The 25498-nt window shown below is 44.6% G+C and overlaps 1 protein-coding gene across 3 annotated transcripts in view; it reads right to left on the bottom strand.

The window, feature by feature from the left end:
• Window positions 1-25498, bottom strand: part of LOC149343275 (activating signal cointegrator 1 complex subunit 2) — a 47447-nt gene that overhangs the window by 9404 nt on the left and 12545 nt on the right. For all 3 annotated transcript variants that reach the window (XM_089545804.1, XM_089545803.1, XM_089545805.1), the window contains 10 exons: window positions 22756-22870; window positions 21700-21897; window positions 16973-17208; window positions 12831-12911; window positions 11790-11897; window positions 11531-11611; window positions 7166-7240; window positions 6551-6644; window positions 5167-5379; window positions 2858-2967 (listed from right to left, as the gene is read on the bottom strand). In XM_089545804.1, coding sequence (XP_089401930.1) covers window positions 2858-2967; window positions 5167-5379; window positions 6551-6644; window positions 7166-7240; window positions 11531-11611; window positions 11790-11897; window positions 12831-12911; window positions 16973-17208; window positions 21700-21897; window positions 22756-22870 — 1311 coding nt within the window. The remainder of the gene's footprint in view (window positions 1-2857; window positions 2968-5166; window positions 5380-6550; window positions 6645-7165; window positions 7241-11530; window positions 11612-11789; window positions 11898-12830; window positions 12912-16972; window positions 17209-21699; window positions 21898-22755; window positions 22871-25498) is intronic.

Genomic DNA, 25498 nt, shown 5'->3' with positions numbered 1-25498 from the left:
GCGACACAGGGACACAACTTGTCAACTGTGTGCTTTTGTTGATGGACGGGTGAGCGGATGAGCTGAGAAGCGGATGGGGGGGTTGGGTGGGTGGGTGGGTGGGTGGACGGACATAAATGAAATTGCGGCTTTTGCCAAAAAACTTTTAGAAACTTTTTTTTTTCTACCTCATGTAATGAACCCTCCCCCTAACTGATGTAGACTTCCCTGAAAAAAAAAAAAAGAAAAACGAATGTGTTCTTACATGAGTAAATATGGTATATTGTGCCCTCGAAGTCACAGTTTGCAGACACAGTCTACCATTAGAAAGTGAGGCTACCATAGGAAAAAATTAGGTTATAAATTGTTCTGCCATGCTTCTGACCACCACAGAATAGCATTTGCCTCTTTGGGCAAGGAGCTTTCGATTGTCATTTGACTGTCCCTTTAAGCACTCAAAGAGAAGCACCCATTAAATTACAATCCATCTTATAAATCTGCCCTTGATGCACGATTACAAATTTTGAACTTCGTCTACAGGCATATAAAAGTGTTCATATTCTCTCAACCAAAGGGCCTCACTAACAGCCTACTTTAACCAAACAGCAAAGCTTAAAGGGACCACAAAACAATATTTACTCGGGTTAAGAAAAGCGGATGAGTAACAGGTATTCCATGACCCGTCACCTCACCACACGAATTTTTGAGCTAGCTTTATTAACACCAAAGATTTACGATTAAAAATGACACTCCTCCTATCCTCTCTCAACTCACACACTCCGCCAAAGCAATAAAAAAATACAGTTGAACCTCGATATAACGAAGTCCTACTTGCAGCCGAAAATTTCGTTACATCGCGAATTTCGTTACGTCGAGGTTCCCATGTTTCAGCTGTCAAAATAAAGTATAATTGGTTCAGGAACACTGCTTGTTGATGGGAACTTGTAAATCACTTATTGAGGAAATACGCAAGAAAATCGAGTAATAGTATCGCTAACAAGGGCACCGGATGTTTTTTTCTGCATCAGGAGCATAATGAGTGATAGCAAACACCGCGACGGCATCTTTTTTCTCCGTGTGCGCATAGCAAAAGAACGAGCGCAGCGCCTAGTACTGAAAGCCGCCACAAGATGTCGCTACTGGTATCATCATCATCAGCATTGAACATTTGCAGCCGGGGACGCATCAGAGAAAAATAAAGAAAAATGTTCGCATCGCTCACGCCGGCGCGGTGGGATTGTGCTCGCGGCGCGGTTATACTAGCGCGAGCGCGCGGCACGGCGAAGTCACGTCCGCGAAACAGCGGCGCCCGATCGCCAGCGTGTTCGGCGGCTACCGGCGCGCTCTGACGGCGCCCGGCGCGGAATGCAGCCGGCTGCATTTCGCGCGGGCCGCGCCGAGAGCGCGCCGAAGCCGCCCACCCAGAATGCACCGCGCGCGCCTCCTACGCCACGCCTCCCCTCTACCCCCTTCGCCACTCGCCTCCTCTGCCAGGGCACGTTTTTTTTTTTTTTTCGCCGCTCACCCGTTTTAAAGGTACGACCACACTAGCTCCTCGAGTTTGTCAACACTGAAGACTTTTTTTTGTTGTTGTCTACGAGGACATCGCACGCAAAAAAAAAAAAAAAACGAACGGACGCTGCAAGAAAATTCCGGTTTGCGCTTTCACGTTCAGAGTTTACAGCCCGCCAGTGGCGTCATGGCGCGGCGCGTCTTGAAACTTCCATGCCGCGGGCTTTGTATGCGCACGACAGATGGCGCGGCGGTACGTTCTCGCAGATTCCCACACTGCCGGCAAAATTGGCGCGTAAAAGGGCAAATACAAACTGCGTTTCGTCTCGGCTAAACTTTTAGCTCTCATTCGATTGTCAAGGTAGCTCCTGGCACATGCATGCGATGCGCAAGGACTTCGTTACATCGAAAGTGCGGAGCAAAATTACTTCGTTAAATCGCGAAAAAAAATACATGGCTTTCAATGGGGAAGTGATTGGGAAATGAAAAAAATGCGTTACATCGCGAATTTCGTTACATCGAGGTTCGTTACATCGAGGTTCGACTGTATAAGAAACGGTTGGGACTGCGCCTTGTCCATGAATACACCACTCATTGACACTCGGTTTGCCTACTTCCAGTGGCCATTCAGTGGTGGCAGTCCGAAGTGCTTCAGGCAACTCACTCATGCTGCATGTCTTTAGGAATAACATGCCTGAGCTCAACCCCTTGCCAGTTTGGCTTTGCAACCTATGACATAGCAAGGCAAACTCATCACCCGCGAACGCAAAAAACACAGCAAATGACCCTGGAACCACCAAAGAAAGGTGTGGCAGCAGCAAACTGGAACAATGTGCGAAAAGGCAGTGACCTCGCAAACGCTCGAGGGGTTCATGTGCATGAGCAGGCGACTTTCGCAGCTACAGGAAGTGTGCCGTCACGGCATGGCTGCAGCTAATGGCAGTGTCTAGTAGCCTGTCGTTCACCATGACATCACATATTCACTCCAGAAAATAGTTCCAAAAACCATCACTACACGAAGATCAGTCAGCTCACAAATTGGAAAAATCACAATTTAAAAAGAAAATCACGACCTCAGTTCCAAGAACTCGCCCTTAGTACGAATGCTCAAAAGTGTTTGTTCAATATGCATTGAACACCTTTACCGGCAATCATCAAAACTGTTTCATGGTCCTTTGATTTTTCCCTGTTATGTGACGCACCACATTGCACAAACTGCCCGGTGAAAACTGCTGTGCATTTCCCTCTATTTAGATAAGAGATATAGAGGTAAAGCTACCCATTAAGAGTAATAGTCACATCTAGACCACAAGCAAAAGGAAAAAACAGCTTACTGCAACTTCCACATGCACACCATGTGACTTACGAAGTTTCTGATGTAGATGCAGCAGGTATGCTGAGGCTGGGCGGCAGGTTATGGTCAAGCAAGGCCATCACCACTTCATCATGGTTGTTGTTGTAGTATTTCAGGCACTCCTTCAGAATCGGGGAGGGGGAAGGAAGTAGAAACAGAGGTAAAAAAGAAAAATACAAAATAAAGACCAGGACTACACAGAGAAATGCTCTATCTTTGCATCGGGCGAGGGTGTTGTCAGAATGCCTCCTCTCTGGACTGTCGGACACTGGTTCCGCCGTCGCTTCCCCTGTGTTAGCGCGAAGTGCTCACAAAAGTCCAGTGAACAATATGGCAGCACCCAGGGAGCCCTCATTGCAAAGGTCTATAGGTACTACAATGACTAGCAACGTGACAGCTAAACACACTCAGGCACACCAGAACTACTTATCATAAAAACTCGACAAACCTCATACATAATTATTGTCCATGTTTCGAATTTCAAAAACTGAAGAGCTGAAGATAATACACAAAATAAAAGTTGTGCAAATTTCCTTTTTTTTTTTATATATCCATAAAATGCAAGTTTTATGCAGTCATATGAAATGACACAGTACACACAATACAGCTTGTTTCAACACATAGAAGACCTCACAGCAGAAGAAATTCAGATTTACAACGCAAAAATGACAATATTCAATGCTAGTGGCACTCTCCTCATGCCAACAAGAGGACTGTAGTTTTGATTTTGCAAGTAACACATCTTCAATTGAATAGTAACTTTTTAGCCATGGTGCTTAGATGGAAACTATCAGTTTATGAAGCGGTATGGGACAACAGATGGTGCAATTCCCTGGAGTCACCATGATAAAGATATTTTCCTTCGTACTCTAAAGCAAGTACATAACTGGTCACCGACATGTACTGCACCTAAAGATATCTTTACTTTTTAGTACCTGCACCATGGAGCTTCCCACATTCACCAACCTTCTTAATAAAGCTTTTTCTTTATGACAGTGCCAGAGAGAAAACAGTCGCTGTGTTATCACACTTGAAAGGGATCGCGAAATTGTTCAATATATAAAACACAGCAATAGGCAAGCTTATACGTAAACTAGAGGCAAGAACAAAGTGCACCTACACTAGTGACATGCCACCAGCCGATGTACTGGCAGAGGCGCTAAGTGTCAGTAGGCCTAGTATGAAGCTTCACATCGATGCCGCAGCGGACGGTGCTTTAGAATCAGACACCACCTATCATAAGACGCCTAATTCTGTTAGCAGAATGCTATAAATAGAATAAACTTCCATTAATATTAAGGTACAGTTGGTTTCCACAAACCCTTCAGCCAGTTAGGTTCGCTTCAAAGCATTAAAAGCGGTGTGCCGAATGCTGGCTTCCCCACACGACAACGGTGTTGCGTGGAAAAATGGGTAGACACCCCCCAATCTCATCGTCTTGTAGTTTTACAGCGCGGGTGATGCCAGCATATGTGCAAAGCCGTGCAGTCGACCGGATTGTGCAGTCAGCTCCCTATAACTTGCGAAAACATTGTAGGCAGCTGCAAGGCTGTCTTCAGATGGCAAGAAGAAATGCATTCTGTATACTTTCTGGAAACACCAAAGTTTCAAAAATGGAACCCGGAAAAAAACATGCTTAGTCAATGTAAATTTGGCTAAATTTTTTTCACTGTTATTTTAGACAGCATATGTGATTATTAAATAGGAATTTTCACCTTTAGAACGTTACTTCATAGTGCGGCATTCAAAAGGTTAATCAGACTGCGAGTTTGATCGATTACTGTGCAACATCTGATTCAATGCAGAAGGTTGATAACGCAGGTCAGAAAGTGCCTCTAAGCATTTAGGTCTAACTCCAATAACTGGTTTGGTTTGGTTTATGGGGTTTAACGTCCCCAAGCAACTCAGGTTATGAAGGACGCCACAGTGGAGGCCTCCGGATAATTTCGACCAACTGGGGCTTTTTAACGTGCACTGACATCAACATTTCACACGGGGCTCTAGCATGGGATTGAACCTGCGTCTTTCGGGTCAGGAGCCGAGCACCATAACCGCTGAGCCGCCACAGTGGCTCAACTTTAATAACTACGTGCCTCAACACTGATCTCAACAAGTACGGCAACTACAATGTCTACAATGTACTCATAACTATGAGGTATTGATTTATAGAAAGGTGATTATTTCGCTGGTTTAATTGGTGCGTGAACACCACCAACTGGTACTGAATACACCAAAGGAACATGTTAGCAAGGATACAAGTGTTGCGACAGTACAAAGAGAAAGGATCAGCAAAATGGAAAAAGAAGGCGGGCCCTTCGAACCTGCAGAAAGCCTGGAGAGAGGTCTGGAAAGAGCTCTTTCAGGTTCTGGAACTCGGCCGAAACTGGTGCCGCAGAGGACTCCGCACCCCCGCAGGCCCCTTGCTCTGCTCCATCTGCACCAGTCTTGCTAGTGCTAGCCTCAGCACTGGCTATGCCATTCGTCAACTGGAAAGCAGGAACCTTGGGTGTGCGCTTCGGGGTAGCCGCTGCATCCTGAGAGGAAAAAGCAGTCAGCACACTGTAGTTATTGGCAAAGCAGATACAGCTCGGACGATCTGTTGTCCTCCTCAAGGAAACTAAACAAGCAGCAGTATGCATATGAAATGCACAGCCTGCGTCAACCTATTGTAAAACAATCCAAGCAGTGCATTGCTGTCCAAACTGAGCGGCATCTTGCCACAGCTGGTAGGTAGGCAATGCTTGCACAGAAGAGGAGCAACATACACCTACAAGTCAGGTGAGAAACAGCATTTTGTCTGAAAAACAGCGCTGTCTAAATTCAATTTTTATTAATGAGTGCAAATTACATGACCGCTCTGTACAATGGTGATGCTGACTGTACACATGCAGACTCTATGCTCAGGCCGAGTTACAGAGGATGCTTCATTCCATTCAAAACACACTGTGACCGATTAACTAGAACACTAATTACGCCACGTTAAATAATTATTCACTTAACATTTCCAAATATGCTTGAATGAGGTACTGTTCGCTAGGCAGATAACCCAACCTCTAGTGCCTAACCCCTGCAGCCATCATATCAATTAAAAAATGTGTATCAAATACAATGAAACACCTTGCATACAATTAGGCATAATGTTCTGTCCCTCCACACCTGCAATGAGTGAACAAATGCGATAAGAATAGAACACAAAGAGTGATGGACAAAGCGCACAAAAGGAGCAGACTTATACAAACAACCTGCTTTGCTTAAGAACAAAACCACACATAAGCAGCTAATTCCCTGGCAAGTCTACTGCTTTAAACTTCCACGAATACAAGCTTCCATAACAATATCAATCCAAACCCAACTGAGTTTAACTCAGTTTGCCTAAGTCCACAAATGATGCCAGTGTGGCATTTTTAAGTTGGGGCACATGCACCTAAAGCTTACCACGCGCACACTACACCAGGCACATTTGAACTCTGGTTTCTATGTAACCCCATTCACACGCACACAGGTAAGACACACCAAGCCTCATTTGAATTCAATCTCTCAGGTGTGTGGGTCAGCTGAGTGAGCTAAATTCAAAGAAAGCCTCAGCAAGCCCAGTTAAATCACCGAGTAAGCGGGTTTCATCAAAGATGAGGACTAACTTGGAAGTTTCCCAAAAGTGAGCATTGGTGAGTTTCGTTCATTTTTTTCAAGCCATGGACGACCTACCTGAGCTTGAAGCAGGTTACTGGGTGGGGCATTGCCGAGCTCAGTGTAGACAGTGCTGATGCTTTGAAGGACGTACAGGACACGTGTGTTATCTCTGAAGGACAAGCAGTAGTCAAGGAACAAGGCAACAAGGCTACACTTTACATAAAAATCAGCAGCAGAGTATGCATACAAACCCTCGAAACACCTAAGAAATTGAATATACACAAGTATGGAGGTTTCTCGTACCACTAAGTAGCAATGGTGTATCATATGTCCTAACTTTTTCGCAAAACTTTTGCGGAAGCACTTTCACTATCATTCAGCAATGACAATATGTAATGGCTTTTAAGAGTAGGCTGTACACAAAACTGCTGCAATGCAGTTTTTATGCTTGTGTCACTGCATGTATATGTGGCACCAATACACCTCCACAATGTTTTTTTCATTACGTTCTTATGACCTACACTGCCCTATTTTCAATTTCGACTATGCTGCTCATCAGAACAACATCATTAGGCATTTGGGCAAGAACTAGGTTGAACCAACCAGCACAAAGCACCAATCATTAATATCTGACACAATCAGCCAAGACAGAACAGCACCAGTCAAAATGAAAAGCGTGCAAAAGGATACACAAAGAAGTTGTACTGCTCGAACATGCCAATATCTTCTTCAACCGGGTACCGTTGCTGGTATGAAAACACGAAACTGCATAGAGACAAGAAAAAATGCAACCTGAGCACATCAAGTACAGCAGAAGTATTTTCTTAACATCAAGAAGGTTTTTAGTTTTGTTTCAAGTGTCAAGTGTCTATCTCAGCGTCGGTTAACCTACTAACATACCTACAGAAACCAAGTTCAATTTTGACAGGATATGGAAGAAAATGCCCTTCCTGGGCATAGAGTGGAACTGTTCAGATACAGCCAATTTCTACGCAGTGGTGGGTATCTGCCATACAGTATTACTTTTTGGAGGAGGAAGGTCGAAGTATAGTAGGAGGTAACTGGTATTGTGCATCCAATTCTGTGTGCCACCCGATTTCACCTGTACCACGTAAACGAGTGTAAGGGCCACACCCCTGTATGAGCCGCGCACCGTTTTCCTGAAGGAAATATTAAAAAAGAAAAAGATCCATGTAAGGGTAAGGGCCGCATCCAAACTTTCCATGACCCACGCGGAAATAGCCTTCTAAATGCACGTGCTGTGGCCTCCGTGATCAGCTCTGGCTGCGAGCAACGGGGCACTTGATTGTGGAGGACACACATGCGTACAGGAGCTTCCAGGTGCTGCCCACGGATAACGCTTGAGACCACAGGTCAACATTATCGTCGTCAAAATTTTTCTCCGCCGCGAGGGCCCGCTATTCACATCGGCATCAGTATCACCAGCACTAGCTTTTTGTTGTTGCTGTCAAAGGCACGGGAGTTGCGATAGCGTGTTGGTTCACCGTATCTGTGGCTTTTGTGTGCTGCCGCCGAGCATTGCAATTTTAGCACGATGGGCAAGTACCTTAATAGATACACGGCTGGGAGTTTGCTCTTGAACACGGCAAGCACACTGGCAGGGAGGAAATTTGGCATGGCCGAGAAGTGCGTCCGATGATGGTGCAACCAAAAGGATGCATTCAGCAACACAAGCTGCAAAAAGCGCGCTTTCTGATGCAAGCCGTGCAAGTTTCCTGAACTGGAAGAGCTGCTCTGCTATGTGATGGAAGTGTGGAACAATGGCTACGCACTGACAATGGACATGCTGTGCAACTTGAGGTATGAGCATGCACCAGAGCTCAGCACCAGCTCGGAGTCTGAAGACTAAGTGATTTATGATTGCACATAGAATAAATGCTGCTCATTCCTTGACTGGTGTGCTTTTAACTTCTATTTTCTTTTTTCGCACATAGCATGTATGGGCCGCATCCCGAAAAGTGGCCCTCGAATCTGGAAAAAAAAGTGTGGCCCTTACATGCGTTTATACGGTATACAGTAAAACAATGTTGATGCGTTCGCAGTTTATATGCCCAAAATCGTGGACACTGAAAATGTCCCATAGAGTTACACTATATTTATCCCGGTTAATACGTTCCTGGGTAGCACGATTTCCCGGCTACTACGCTTAAAATTTCGACAAACTGTCATCGTATAATACGTTTATTGACAAACCACATGTACAAACATACAAGTGGGCCGAACGTAGGGCATGCGACACGAAGAACTGAAATACAGTGGAAGTTGCATGCCGTGGTGGCTTCTCTGCAGTGCGTCGGTGCAATGAGGCAACGCACCACCACCACCACAACTAAAAAAACAGTGTGCTAGCATTCGATAGAGCCGTTTTTGTGGGAATGCAACATAAAGAAGAGAAACACTAGAGTTATAGCATAGCATGATGCGTGATCTGCTACCATGAACCACTTCCGCGGAGCACCACAACATGCGTGCTGACTGGTCCCGACAAGGCAGGCACACACGCAGATGATGGGAACGTGGCACCATCTGGCGTACCCATGGCATTCTGCGCATGCGCAGTGGTGCCTCGCGGAAGCGGATCATGGTAGCGGACCGCAGATCACACTATGCTATAACTCTCCACTGAGGTTTCTTCGCGGTGCACAAGGGAAAGGGGGCGAAGTATCTATGAACTACAGCGATATGCTTACGTACGAGCAGGCCAAGTCTGAGGAACCCAGCTTAAAAAGCAAACACGCTGTGACAGTCGACCGCTGCGGTGGCTTCCCCGCAGTAATTAGGTGCCAACGGGCAAAACATCCGAAAATGACTCGAAAGAGATTTTGGTTACTTCCGTCATTGCCATCGACGGACGGATGTGTAACTTAGTTCCTTTAGTGCTTATGACAGCATAAATGCGGACAGAGTTCTGCGGGCACTAGAAAAGAACCTGTTCAGACCGCGTGCCAAGAAATGCCAACTGATAATATTTATGAAGTGAAATTGTCAATAAATGTCTTTGTACCACATTCAATAGTTATATTTTTCAAAATTTGGTGATTTGGATCACACATTTCCCCGGATAATATGTTTTTCCCACAATTTTTTTTAACAACGCAACAACGAGGTTTTACTGTAATTGCTTTTCTCACTGATTTTAATGCTTTAAGAAAGTTTTGATGTGAGGAAGAGTGAATGCCAGAAATATGAAGACAGCATTCCCACCATTACTACCCAGCGTCTTACCTGCAATTAAAATTTCCCCAAAAAAAGAAATTCAGCACAACAAATTGCTTGAATTAATGAAGTATTTCCCGTTTCCTCGCTTTTCCTTCCCAAAGAACATGCTTCATAATTTGCCTTGATATAACAAATGCAACAACCATGAAATATCAATGCATAGACCACCCTTTGTCAAAAGTAAATAATTCAAGGGATGTGCCTCTAGGCCATGCTGTATGGTTTGGTATGCACTATTAGCATTCAGTATCCCTTGAAGGCAGGAGAATATCTTGTCCTCACCCTTCCGGGAGTTAGGACTCCCACGGACGCTACGTAAGCGCCACTCACTGCAATGACTGTGTTATGAGTAGGGGTTGGACTTTTCGGTTTTTATTTTTTAAAAATTCGGCAGACTTTATTTCAGTTTTGATTACAAGACACTACTTTCGTTTTTTTTTCTCCGCGAATATTATTTTCAACGCATAAAATATTTTTTGATGACAATGTAGCAAATCTGTGTGGTCAAAAATCATTTAGAGTCTATCTCGGCATTTTTTCATCCTGAACAATTTATTTACCAGTAATAGGGGATATTCAAAATTCCGCAAGTGCGCTTTCCCACATAACTATGTTGCCCCAAACAAGATGACCGACTTCGCTATAAAGGAACTACGTGGGCTACAGGACAGGCGCTAAAGGTGTGGATAGAATGTAAGAAACATATTTTGGAAGAATCAAACAAAAAAAACAGTCTTTCTTGCTTTGTTTCAGCTGGAAACGCATGGTCAGCCATCTTGTTTGAGACAACATTGTTATGCGGGAAAGCTCACTTGCGGAATTTTGAATATCCCCTATTAATGTGCAAATTGTATGACTTGGAGCTGCAAATCAGAAAAAATTGCTATCGTCATTAAAAGAGTAACTCAAGTTAAATAAAGACATAACTGAAGTGGTTTTACTTATAAGACCTAGGCTGACATGTCATCATTGGTTGTCATGCTGCGTTGAGCACGTGGGCGGGCATCTTGTGGTCTGCGTGTTGATGGCGGCGATGAAACTGCTGCTCAATTGTTGTGATAGCCGCATACTTTTCCATGATGCCCATCCGTGTCTTTGTGTCTATGTGCTACACGCATCTGATTAACCTAGTTAATCGCCTACCTGCTCTAAGCAGGTGATGACAGGGAAGAAACACAGCTCAGCTAGAAGACAGCTAAGAGATGACGCTAGCCGGTCTGCAGAGGCATGAAAGCTAACCAAGCAATACCAAATCGCACAACTGCGCTGCTTATCTTAAAATACAAACGTCGCATCATGCCCCTGGCTAGCCTACTTAGTTAATTTTCAACTATAAGTGAGTGTAACTCTCACTCAGCTACCAGCTAGCTATGCCTTGGAAGCTAAAAATACTCACCTTTTCCGGTTAAGACCAAATTTCAAAAAGTGAATTCAGCGTACTTATATAGCTTTATTTTCAGGTTAAACTGAAAAGTCTAACCCCTAGTTATAAGGGGGCAATCTATCAGTACAGTGTACCTTGTTCCCTTTAATATTTCTGTTCAGTCCACGTGAAAGTGGAGAAACAGCCCTAACATAAATGTCTTACTATCCTGGAGAGCATACAAATAATAAAAATTCACCTAGTGCATTCAAAAATACAATAAAATTCTGCACTACTTATAGAACTGGTCTTTCTACACAACCAAGATGATTTTTATGCATGTACACAGCTTGGCTTAGTATCGCAAAGGGTGTGCATTATGAATATGACATAATAGCGATATAAAAAGCAAGCCATCAAAGAGATGTGGGTTTGCCCCCAAAATCACTCACTGCTTTTCTGTCAAGCAATTGCAGATAACTTCAAAGAAAGATTCAAGGTAAGGAATTTCCTTCCCAACTTGCTTCGCTTGCCTAAAATGCAGGAGAGAAAAAAAACAACAACACAATGACACAATGTAAGCTGGTTCTACAACAGCTCTGCTATCATTGGCTGCATAACATGGTTCCCCGGCCAATGACAAAACAAACAAATGGAACGGAATGGAATACAATCGCAGCAGTATTACACAGAGGGCCACTGGTTACTCACCCAAGCTCGATGAGCGGCTGTAAGCACGACTGCTGCAGCAAAGAACGGAAGACCTTCAGCACACAAGTCTTTGCATAGGAAAGCCGCTTCTTGACCATCGAAAAGACCCTGAAAGCAGAGCAAGAGCACAGCGGCACTTGAAACAGAAAACTCCAATAAAACAAATGAGCAAAGCAGCTGCCATACCTGCCTGGTTACTCGGAGTAAACACATGGAGTGATTAAGTGCTCAGACATGTCCCCCTTTCAAGCTCACTGAAATTATCACTGTCTGTGATTAAGGCCAAAACCATGCAGTGTTCACCTTCTTTGTTTGAAACTTCATAACGTTCTGAAGGTCCCAGTTAAATAAAACTGGTTAACACGTGCCATAAATAGCTCTGTTCAATGCATTAGTGTTAAATCTGGCCATTTTTTTCTTAGGACTGAGTGCAATGGATTGCAACACATGCTGGTCTTGAACGAGGAGTGCTTTCCGGCCAACAACAGTGGTGATGTTGAACGCCTTGAGGATGAAACTGCAGAATCCTCAAAGCGACACTTAAAGACCCCCTTAAAAATCACTGATGAAGCGTTAACTGATGCACATGATCTTTTCTTTTTTTAACGAACTGAAAACACAGCTTCCGAGTGATGATGATTATTATCACCAACACAACCATGTTCACTGCAGGACAAAGGCTTCTCACACCGATCTCCCACTAACCCCGTCTGTGGGAGCTTTCTGATCTCATGTGCCCACCAGACTCTGCTAGCCCCTACAATGTTTCCTTTCTCTTGGAATGATCTCCGCTACCCTAAGGGAACATTGGTTATTTGTTCGCCACCTCAGCAGCCACCTTGTTGCGCTGCAGCTTTCCAAGCTCTGAAGTCAGGAACAAGAACAATGAGAGAGTTGGACAATGACACATGCTTGTCTATGAGAGTGCCTACATGCATACCCACACAAACAATGAAAGTTCGGATTTCTCAGCCAAAAGGCCACACACTCTAGCTGCAAGCATGATGCTAACACGGTAGTAGAAAGAACACAGTTGCTTACGGCTCAAAAGACTTCACTGCATTGCGACGAACAAGCTCTTCCTTCAGGGCAGGAAAAGTAGCATCGAAAAACCTTGATAATCTGCACAAAAAAAACGAGAAGAGGAAAGGTGTCAGCATTACCATGCCGTGATACCCATTTTACAAGGACTCATATATCATATAAACATCGTATAAATGCATTTAAGGGACACACTTTTTTCCATATTCGAGGGCTAATTTTCGGGTTGCGGCCGAAAACAATTAACAAAAACAAAACAAATGTTTAAGTAAAAATACACCAACCAGAAGTAGCGGCATTTATTCTACGTTCGATCATCACTCGCAGCCTTCAGACTTCAAGCTGGTGCTGCGCTCTTGTGCATGCTCACCCCCCAAGGAGTCACAAAGCATGTTCATTTGCAACGCGCAGCCATTGTTCCGCACTTCCATCACATAGCAGAGCACTCTTCTTCCAGTTCGGGAAACTTGCAGAGCTTGCCTTGGAAAGCGCGCTTTTAACAGCTTGTGTTCCTCAATGCATCCTTTTGGTTGCACGATCGTCGGACGCACTTATAGACCACGTCGGATTTCCTGCCCACTGCACGCTTGCCATGTTCGAGAGAAAACTCTCAGCCGTGTAGCTATCAAGGTGATTGCCCATCATGCTAAACTTGCAATGCTCGGCGGCAGCACGCGAAAGCCACAACTACAGTGAACCACCCCGCTACCACAACTCCTGTGCCTTTGACAGCCACAAAAAGCTGGAGCTGGTGATACTGATGCCGATAAGAATAGCGTGAACTCGCGGTGGAGGAAAAAGTTGATGATGATGATGACAATGACCCGCGGCCTCGGGCGCCATCCGTGGGCGGCTCCTGGAAGCTCCTGTGCGCGTGCATTTCGATGGCTATTCCCGCGTGGGTCATGGAAAGTTTGGGTGCAGCTGTTACATGGATTTTTTTAAAATATTTTCTTTGGGAAAACAGGGTGCAGCCCGTAAACAGGTGCGGCTATTACACGGGTTTATATGGTAAAACAGAGACAAATATCAGCTTAACTCTTTCGCTACCGCGCCATAGGCGATCGTTCGCATATGATCGATTCAAATCGCCCGCGCAAAAAAGCTAATTTTGGAGCCTTGTGTACGTGCTCTGCCATCTAGTTAGCGAGCTCAACAACTGCTCTTTCGATTGCAGCCTTGGTTTCAGTGTTTTGACATAAGGGGGCGCCGTGAAAAATAAAACTTTGAACGGCCGCAGCACCGTCAGCCGGAGAAAATGGCGTCCGCGTCGCCGAGCGCTCCTCGGAAGCGAAAGCTGACACCGAGCACGTCGGCCGGTTTCGGTTTCTTTTTTTGCGACGAAAGCAGCGGTTATTAGTCGGGCAACAATGTACAAACGTTGGATTTCGGTTTCGGCAGCGAGACTTCGCCTCGGGAGCCTGGAACGTCAGCGCGTACTTGCATGTAAGCTCTGTTTTCGTTCGCTGTGTGTTTTCTGCGGTGCATACGGTTTGTAATTGATGACAGTGGTTTATTTTTGTGCTTCAGGGTCTTGACAACGTATGGCGAAGACAGTTCGCCAAATGCTCAAGGTCGCGTCGCGTTTTTCAACCAAGACGACAGCTAGGTGTCCATATCGGCACATCGCTGCGGAGCGGCGCTCGGAGATTCGCTCGACTTCTCGACTTTTTTTTTGATCCTCTTCATGGCGGAAATGATGAAGATCGTGTGCGGAAACACTAATACGTATGCATGGATGAAGATTTTCAGCAAATTCAGCGTGACGGCTCATGGGAAGCCGTGAATCGGTTGGAGATTCTGATGTTCATTGGAATCATCATATACATTGGAATTGTTGACCTGCCACGACTGTATCTCTACTGAAATACCAGAATAATCTATTCTGGCCCTCTGCCATAAAAAATAATTTCTCAAAATTGGTTTTTCGCTTTTTTTGTTTTTGTTTTTTTTGCACGTAACGGACCCGGATGATTCGGTGGCGGCAGCCTCTATTGGCAATACTTGAAAAGTGTCCTGGCTTTTGAACCACATCGATAAAACTTAATTATTCAATCCTGGTGTTTTAGAGCTTGCCTAAAATGCCAAATTTTATCAGCTGGCTTTCAGGGAGCAGCTCATTCAAGAAATCTTCAGGTATGATGAGGGAAAAGAAGTCCACACCCCCAATCCTCTCATAGAATCCATTCAACACCAACCGAAAATAATGAAAAAAAGAAAAAACTACAAGCTCGGCTATCAGAGAACAAGGGAGGAACAAAGATAAAACCTTATGTGAAGCACCTGTCAGTCTACCTCTGCTTCACATCTTCACCTATGATTGCTCTTCACAGTGGCACCACAGTCATGACCCCTGATTTGACAAGCCATGGAAAGTGCAGTAAATTTTTCTCATAGCTGAAACTGTGAATAATGACAGCTATAAACATGTGCAACAGTTTGTATATTCCAGTTTTCCTCTAATCAAGTTCGGGCTTAGTGCAGCCGGTAATTTCTGTTTTTGCTATATACATTTTTTGTGTTTTTAGCAAATTTCACAAATAAATGTTCATTTACTTTTGCACACACAACTCTGGCATTTATTTCATTCAGAAGTGTAACTAATAAGCTACAATTTCATGCATTGCAATATGTGCTGGGTGTATTAGTTCTTGAGAAAAAAAATTTTCTTTCAGTACGCTCCAAATCGTGCCTTTTTCCGCGGTAGCGAAAGAGTTAAATAATAAAACAAAAGACACAGACAAACAATCATATTCTCATGTTTATTACTACAGGAAATTGTTAGGACACAGTAACTGCCACCTATGTTTGCTGTCATGGACTGTACTTAATAACAGGCACCATATTCACAGGCACGAACAAACAACATACAGCATAACAAGATGGAGTGTTGTCAGAAGCATGAATCGCTAGGAGAGTTGGTTACGGTATAAATGCGTGTAAGGGTAGCACCCGTGTATGGGTCGCACACCGTTTTCCCGAAGAAAATGTAAAAAAAAAATAAATCCGTGTAAGGGCCGCACCCGAACTTTCCACGACCCAGGAGGGAATAGCCTTCTAAATGCAGGCGCCATGGCCTCCGCGATCGGGTCCGGTTGCGAGCAACAGTGCGCTTGATCGCGGAGGCCACGCACGCGCGCAGGAGCTTCCAAGTGCCGTCCATGGATGGAGCCCAAGGCCGCGGTCATCATCATCATTAACTTTTTTCTTCGCCGCGTCCTCCTGCTATCCACATCGGCCTTGGATATCGCCAGTTCCAGCCTTTTGTTGCTTTTGTGGCGTGTTAGTGTGTTCACTGTAATTGTGATGGTTGTAGCTTTCACGTCCTGCCACCAAGCGTTGAAGTTTTAGCACGACGGGCAAGCACCTTAGTAGCTACACGTCTGGGAGTTAGCTCTCAAACACGGCAAGTGTGCAGCGGGCACAAAATTCGATGCAGCCGAGGAGTGCGTCTGATTATAGTGCAACCAAAAGGATGCATGGAGAAACACAAGCTGCAAAAACCGCGCTTTCCGAGGCAAGCTGTGCGAGTTTCCCGAACTGGAAGAAGAGTTGCTCTGCTATGTGATGGAAGTGCAGAACAACGGCTACATGTTGACAGCGGACATGCGGCAAGACTTCTTTAGATGAGCGTGCACCAGAGCACAGCACCAGATCGAGAGTCGAAATACTCCGCAAGTGACGACTGAACGTAGAATAAATGCCACTCATTCCCTGATTGGCGTGTTTTTACTTACAAAAAAGAAAAAAATTTTGCACATCACGTGTATGGGCTGCACACCGGAAACTGACCCTTGAATTCGAAAAAAAAAGTGCGGCCCTTACACGTGTATATACTGTATTCATGGTCTATCAAAAAACCAGCGAAAACGAAGGTGCAGGGCAAGAAGAAGGCAGTTTCCTTAAGCAACTGCACATGCAAGTGAAAAAAAAAAATGAAGAAAAATGAAATCAAGTCTGGTTGTCATTCCATCTCCGATAAAATGTGCCACTCTTTCTCTGTGACAATGACAGACGGACCGCTTATGTAGAACCGCTCGTTCTTTTTGATAAAAAATACTTCCAAGCAGTTCTCGCTCATGCCTGGATTTGCCACCGCATAAGTGTAAAACACTTTCATGCTTTAAAAACAAAAGGCCTACCTAGGGCCCACAGTCTCAAGGGTGAAGATTTTGGCGGCCGTTGGGTAGACGTCGAGGAATGTTGCCAGTGTGGCAGCGATGTCCACCGTGTACGTGATGCGCTCCAGGAGCTTCCAGAAGGGCATGAGGCACAGCTGTGACCCCTCCGAGGCCTTGCCCTCATCCAGTCGGCGCGGTGCAGCACAAATGTCACTGTCATCCTCAGACTGGATGGACTGTTCTGCCCTTTCGAATGCCTGCAACGTGAATGCCGGGGAGTCAGTGGGTGGCAGAACAGTAGCTGGAAAAAAATTACAACACGCGCACGGAACAAGACAGGCTGCTCTTTTGCGTTTCTTTGTTCACCCACGTAAGCAACTGACACAAGTTATGTTATGGTTTGGTTTGGTTTATGGGGTTTAACATCCCAAAGCGACTAAGGCTATGAGAGACGCCGTAGTGGAGGACTCCGGAAATTTCGACCACCTGGGGCTCCTTAACGTGCACTGACATCGCACAGTACATGGGCCTCTAGAATTTCTCCTCCAAAGAAATTCAACCACCGCGGCCAGGATCGAACCCGCGTCTTTCGGGTCAGCAGCCGAGCACCATAACCACTGAGCCACCGCCGCGGCACAAGTTATGTTATGATGCGATGGATGGTACCCCAGTGCATACCCAGCAAGTGGTTCTGCATCAATATGACATAAAAAACTGCAAAAAAGCACCGCATAGAGCACGTTTACGTTTTATTCACATTCATTCTGACCCAGTAACAATAAGACAGAGTGAGGACGCAGCCGTTCCTGTACAAGTGCTTAGGCAGCATTCTGCTGGCCCCACTTTCTCTCAATGTTAAAAAAAAATTCCGGCAGCTCCTCTCCTCTGAGCATTAAACCAAAGCCACCAATCAATGCTGCCAGCTTGACTAAAGCTTGGACAACTCATAAAGAATATATAAGTTGAAAAAATATTCAAGGATGCTTCAAACAAGGCAGATTTTCCCCTTGAAGCACTGCCCGAAGCCACCTCCCCAAACTGGCATACAAGAAGCATGCCAGGAGCCCTTCGTGATCTCTTAGAGCAGCTTTTCATTAGTGAACCTCTTGGCACATCTGAACTGTGACGGCTCATTACATCATGAATAATATCACCAAAATATGGTCTCACCATTTCTGTGCCACGAGCTGTAATTTTCACTGCACTAAAAGTCACAGGCAATATGGTATTATTTCAGCCTTAGCCAGCTTGTCGCAGCACTGACAAGCTACTATGGTGACACTGCCAAGAGTAGAGCAACCTTAAAAAAAAATGGCTGAGGCATAGCTAAGGTTAAGCCTAGTCAGATGCGAAGCATATTGATGGCTAGGCTTGGTAAAGTTCCTCTCTTTGTTCTTCAGTTGTTGTAGAACGTTGTCGCCGAGCCGCATATTGAGCACGCCGCTTAGCCAGACGTTCATCCCGCTCTTCATCGGTCTCTGTGGCACGCTGAAGCTTTCGCTTCTCGTTCAAATCAGCCCTGCTTCTAGGCGGCATCCCAACACCTGGCCGCCTCGTAAGTGCCCGGAGAGCGAGGCAAGCTCAGCTTTATACCGCTGCTGTAGCGTCACGTGGTCAGCTGCAGCGCCTCTGATGTGGAGCCTCCACCGCCGCGGCCGACCGCGCGAGCCGGCAGCCCATCTCTCCTCTGCTGTGACGTCATGTTGTCACGTGGTGTCACGTGGTCACGCTAAAGGTCAATGGTAGCTCCACCGCCTCGCTCGACGGGCTGTAGTGTAGCTCTAGTAATATGCTTCGCATAAAAATTTCCACTGCATACTCTTCATGGTCCAACAACCTCCTCACAAAATCAAACATGAGTGACTTAGTAGTTTTTGTTTTTTGTCAACATGAATGCATGGGGTTACAAGCCGTAAAATGCAAACTGCATTTAGGACTGATGAGTTCAGCTCCACAGCACAGGGCTATGACAGTAAGCATTGCACCTATCCAGAACTGGGTGCGTGGTAGCCAAATCAGTGATAACATGTGTACAGGGTACGATACTTTCTAGTAACTTTGCAGTACATGTGATGCCACAACAAAAGGTTGTGGGCATTATCAGGACAAAGTGATGAGCTTTGCAAAAGTGGCTTTAGTTGGCCACTGGGCTTTTGTTTATATCAAGTCAGACAGTAAGGCACGTTCGCCTGTTGACAACGCACGTGCTCGCATGTAAGGCACGCTTCGTGAAGTGGATATTGTTTTAGGGAGCACGATGTCACGGTCTCGAAAACAGTACTCGGCTACTTTCAAGCGATTTTAGCTGCGGAGAACATCGGCAACGGTGCGGCCGGGAGGCAGTTTGGCGTCGTCGAAGGAAGCATTTGTGGATGGCCACAACAGAAAGAAGCCCTTTTCGCGTGCAGCGGAACGCGACGAAGCTTTTGCGGCCGCTTGATGGTTGTGTAAACAAACCGTTCAAGGACGCAGTCAAGCGGTGCTACGCAGAGTGGATGCGCTCAGGTGAGCCTGCAGTGATGCCAACCGGGCGGCTGAAGCGGGCTTAAGAAGTGCGGCATCTCCAACGCCCTCGATGGCACAGAAGATGAGTACATTTGGGATGATTTGTCGGACAAAGAAATGTCCGAAGAAAGCGCTACTGAAGAAGAAAGTAATTGAAGTGCGGGATGCGATTTGAATAAATGTCTTCTATGAGCTTGTGTTACTCGTATTGTACGCGGGTGAAACTTTTTTTTTCCCATTTCACGTCTCTAAAACTTAGCCTCGTATTATATTCGGGTTCGTATTATACGCGGGTTTTTACGGTAGATCAAATGGTCAGCTTTAGTCAATACATCAATGTCGCACAACCCCAAACAAGTTGCGAGTGACTTGTTCGGGGCAGTCCCTCACTGACTAATATTTGTGCAATGCGATAACTCATCAGTTAATCAGCGGTGCTGTGAGAGATGACACAGTCCCATGCCCTGTTTCTCCGTACCTGGCTTCCTGTTACAGTGGTAAACAAGATCAGCAGCTATGGAAGCCTATGGATGGTAAATGTGGAAGCATGACCGTGTTTACGTTGCATGTTCTCAGTGCATAGTGATAATTCATTGAAAAATGCTGTTTACAGTAGCAAGTTTGGCAAGTTATACATGCACTTCAGACATGGAATGAGCATGTGTCGTGCTAATCTCCAAGGCCTATCTCCAAAGCGACAGAAGATGGAAATCCTACGTAGCTTTGTACAAGATTTCCTTTCTCAAAAATTTTAACGCGCGCACGAGAATGAAACAAGGACAGAAAGAAGACACACACCACAAAGCGCCGTACTGCAACTGATTTATTTTGCATGCGAAGCGCCCAAATTTATGCAATGCATCACTGGCACTCGTGGAAAAAGAACAAACATAAAACAAACATCACGGTCATACGTCTGGCTACTCCTTGATAGCGGTGAAGACCGTCGAGCCGAAACCAGGCCACGTCATAAACAAGAAAACCTAAACATTATCGAGACAGAGTAAAACACGTGGAAGGGCAACATTTAGCAACAGCCGTTACTGGGGCATTAATTCTAAGAAATGACGCTCCTTTGCACGCTCCTTTGCTCGACGGTCTTCACCGCTTTCAAGGAGTAGCCAGACGTATCACCGTGATATTTGTTTTATGTTTGTTCTTTTTCCACAAGTGCCAGCGATGCATTGCATAAATTTGGGCGCTTCGCATGCAAAATAAATCAGTTGCAGTACGGCGCTTTGTGGTGTGTGTCTTCTTTCTGTCCTTGTTTCATTCTCGTGCGCTCGTTAAAATTTTTGAGATGTGTAACCAACTAGCCCGCCAGTTCGTCCTGAGAAGATTTCCTTGACAGCTACCAGTAGTGCTTGCAAGCATTCTTCTTTATTTATGTAGCCATAACACTAAGTATTATTGCAGGTTGCTAAGTCTAAGCTGCCGGTCTACAAAATTACGCCTAATGCACCCTTGACATGCTGGTTACTAAACACCAGTTCGCCTTCAGCACTGGTTGCAGACAGGTTAAGTGACCTTCAGAATTTGCCGGTGGAATGACAAGCTACTTTTTGTTGGAGGGTTTTTTTTAATTTTACAAATGCATGATGTTAAGCCCATACAATGTGCACACAGTGCAGGACAGTTTTAAAGAAGCCTTGTTGTGGCTGTTCAATGGAGCCGTCAAGGATAGAAAGTGCACGAGGTTATTTATATAAACAGACATTTGCTTTCTTTCCACGTTTAAATCTTTATCATATGTTCTACATGACTGACATATTAGCAAAGTGACATCTAGATCATCAACCTAGGCCTCCGCGGTGGATCAGTGGTTATGGTGCTCGGCTGCTGACCCGAAAGTTGCGGGTTCGATTCCGGCCGCGGCGGTTGAATTTCTTTGGAGGAGAAATTCTAGAGGCCCGTGTACTGTGCGATGTCAGTGCACGTTAAAGAACCCCAGGTGGTCGAAATTTCCGGAGCCCTCCACTATGGCGTCTCTCATAGCCTGAGTCGCTTTGGGACGTTAAACCCCATAAACCAACCAACCAACCAGATCATCAACCAAGACTTTCATAGTGAATGAATGAAACAAAATGGAAGCAATAAATAATCTGGAGTTTAATTAGATAAAAGATCATGAGATTAAGTAAACCCACGTCAACTTTTTTCTGCCAGTACCTTTGTAGCACTAAAGAGAACTGGCCACATTTATATGTGCACAGAACCTTTTCACGCACATCCAAAGCACTCACCAAAAGCATGGTGTCCTCAATGTCCTTCAGGTCCGAGCTGTACTTTGGCTGGCAGCTCATGATGTGTTCAACCATGCGGCACACCAGATCATGGTTTCCTCTCCCGAACATCACGCAAAGATCGAAAATTTTGGGAATGTCAAAGATGAAGTTCTCGTATATGAGGTCCGCAAACTTTTGCTTGTCAATGAAGTGGATCTGCTCGTCCGAACAGATGACAGAAAAGGGAGGAAACAAGAATGACTAGTTAGTAACGCACACTCATCCTGGATGGAACGAAAGGCAAATGCATCAGTGCTGAGCAAGAGGATGCCACTAGAATTGCGTGCAAGAATTAACTCATGAACATGAACATGAACCATGTCATGAGTTATAAGCGTAATTCATGACATGCTACCGCCAGCAATATACAAGCATATAAAATTTTACTCCTTGGCAGTACTCCATGTGACACAAGAAAACAGGGTCTAAATGTTTAACGGAAAAAAAAAAATAAAATAAAAAAATAAAGGAGGGAGGAACAGTAGAAGGTAGGTGTTTACGGCTTAGGTAATGGCTACAGTTAAACCTGGATATAAAGAAATTGAGAAAAAGTCCGCACTTCTTTTGTTACATGCAGTTTCTGTGTGAAAACCTGAAAGAACTCTGCCGAATGAAAACCAAAATCAAATAAAAATAAATGTAGACGAAATCACTTAGCAAACGTTGACAGTAAACTGCTGTTACTCAAAGTCGCAAACATGGAGAAACATTTTGTGATCGTGTCGGTAATGAAACCGCGGCAGCGGCCACTACCGTCTGGCTGCTGAACTATGGACACAGCTGGCTGATGATCCTTTTCCTTTTATTTCTTGGTCTCCTTACATAAACAATCTCTGACCAGGACACAGATGTCTACACCAGTCCGCTGAGCTTCTCAATTTTTTCGCCTGTTCGTGTTCACATCACGAAAAAAAAGAAAAATGAAACCTAGCGCAGTACTGTGCACTACTTCATTTTAAAACAAATACATTCTTCGCACAGGAAACTATTTTCATGCACATCAGCAACACTCACTTTTGACTCTTTGTTTGTGGAAAGACGAAGGAATGCCCGAAACACCAACTTGTACACCCTGTCCTCAGCCTGCTCCATTTCTGTTGTGAGAGTGCAGCGATGCAATCCTGTGTACCTAAGGGAGATGGCAAAATAAAAACAGTCAACTAAATCATCATGGCAAACCAAAAATGATATGAAGCCAAGTGACTATGCTAACAATAGTGCACATAACTAGCTCACAGCGAGCAGCCCCATAAAAAGTGTGGGTAGCATTGCCAAGCTGCTCACAGCAACAGGGTCAAGACCCAACAACAGAGAAGAGTTAAAGCGAATATTAACATAACAGAGTCAAACCTCGATATTACAAAGTCACACTTGCAGCCGAAAACTCCGTTAAAATTGTGAATTTCATTAAGCTGAGGTTCCTGCTTTTCACTAGTCCAGATAAATTCACAGATTCTTAGAACACTCCTGGTATATGACACCTTGTATTTACCGCAGAATCTTGATGATATGACTAAGGTTGGCACGAATTTTTCAATGAAGCGAATTTTTAAAATGCTCTGGCCAGAGCACATCGTACATATATGTTATGATTCGGGATGATGCGAACAACTTTCTCAACTCGCGGCCAATGATAACGAACACCCGAACCACAAGGTGCCTGCCTGACAGCAGGTGCCCGTCGATGACAGATTCCAATCAGCAACATATAAAGTGAAAAAAAATTTGATCAAGCATTTTCGACTTTCGTGATCAAAAATAACTGAGCCAAAAAAAACGGATGTACCGAACCCCGAGCAACAAATGGTACATGCGCCTATATCAGGAGGCAGGCTTTACTGCACTACACATATGGCTGATGATGGAGCGCAGTCAATGTGGGTTTCATGTGTACTACTAGATGACACATGGCACAGCAGTGCATTCTGGTTTATGGAATGAAGCCCACTGGCAAATTTTGTGCATAAAAAGGTGCATGCAAATTGTGGTTAGTCTCAGCTCAAGTTTTCATTTTCATCTGCTTGTCAAGGACGCTCCTGGTACATATGTACGATGCACGAGGACTTCATTAAACCAATAGTGCAGCATAAAATTCCTTCGTTAAATTGTGAAAAAAAAACAAAAAACATCATATTCATTGGGCAGAGATTGGGAAACAAAAAAAAATGTGTTATTTTGCAAACTGAGGTTCGTTATACCGAGGTTCAACTGTATTTGTAGTTGCAGAGAGAATACTGCTTAGTGAATGAAAATAACAGAGAGTGACAAATTTTAGTAAATCATGAGTGGACCAATATAAAGCAGCAAGAGGCAACCATTAGAATGAAGACTGCAAACATTTAAAAATTATAGCTGCTGAAGTGATAATAGCTCTGCTAGGAGTTCATGCCTGAATCTTTGAGCACTCAAGCAATATAGTATGTACAGAATAAACTGCACACCTTACTGCTGAGAAAAGCACCAATTACCTCACATCTGCAAGAATGGTAACAGCTCTCACACTGCAGATGGTAATAGCCCCCATGAGATGCTTTCAAACCCAAAGGCCCTGGCATCCGAAAAGCACATTATCAAGATTACACATTAAGAGGTAATCCCTGCTGATATTCTGCTCCACTCCTCTAGGAGCTCAAGGAGTTGTGCGAAGCTCAAATATGAACGCAAGAAGTGATGAAGTTATTGCAAATTAATCACTGATCTTAAAAGTAGGTACTTTTCAAAACGTGTCACTGATTCCATACGGAAAGAACTAGACAGCATATAAATTTTGATTCCACAGAAGTGTATGATGTGTCTCCCTCTGGTCACTACTATATACAGGATGTTTCACCAAAGACTTTCTGCAATTTTTAAAAATAAGCTATTTGAATTAGATGCGCGCTTTTTCTGGCATAGCATTGTCAGTGGTGTAGTGCATCATAATGCAGCTAAGACGTGCTAACTAGCAGGCTTGTTAACCAATATTTAATACTTAACTTTTAGACTATTACCGTTGAGCTCCTTAATTATTGAGAGGCATGTAGCCCACCGTAAGTGATGTCCATATCCGTTTTTAGAATTTCGAGAACGCGATTATCCTCGGCGCTGTGGCCCAACAAATTTTGGCTATTTCGACGAGTTACGTGCACTGGAGAGGTTGCTTTGCCTACAAGCTTCTCAAACCGCATGTATTTTGGCGCGATGTAGGCGAAATTTGTTGGGCCACAGCGCCGAGGATAATCGCGTTCTCGAAATTCTAAAAACGGATATGGACATCACTTACAGTGGGCTACATGCCTCTCAATAATTAAGGAGCCCAACGGTAATAGTTTAAAAGTTAAGTATTAAATATTGGTTAACAAGCCTGCTAGTTAGCACGTCTTAGCTGCATTATGATGTACTACACCACTGACAATGCTATGCCAGAAAAAGCGCGCATCTAATTCAAATAGCTTATTTTTAAAAATTGCAGAAAGTCTTAGGTGAAACACCCTGTATATGATGCCAATGTCTTAGACTGACCCAGACATGGTGCACAATCTCCCTGTGAACAGACGCTAAAGGAACAGCAATGAAGCTCTGGGGCTACGAGGGATGGCACGCTCTCAGCAACGAATGACAGCTAACAATGTGCAACTATTGTAAGCAACTCCTGCTGATAAGAATGTCTCATAGATGGCTTCTTTAACATGGGCATGAAGGGCAATATAGTAAGGCACTAAGCCCCGATAACTTAACGACCACCTTAAAAATCGCCCAGATATGCCAGACCACACAT

The sequence above is a fragment of the Amblyomma mixtum genome, chromosome 5 (genome assembly GCF_055824585.1).
Source record: "Amblyomma mixtum isolate Tamu chromosome 5, ASM5582458v1, whole genome shotgun sequence".
Taxonomy (NCBI): domain Eukaryota; kingdom Metazoa; phylum Arthropoda; class Arachnida; order Ixodida; family Ixodidae; genus Amblyomma; species Amblyomma mixtum.
The sequence above is the reverse complement of the archived record's forward strand: the minus strand, read 5'-3'. Positions and strand labels throughout refer to the sequence as shown.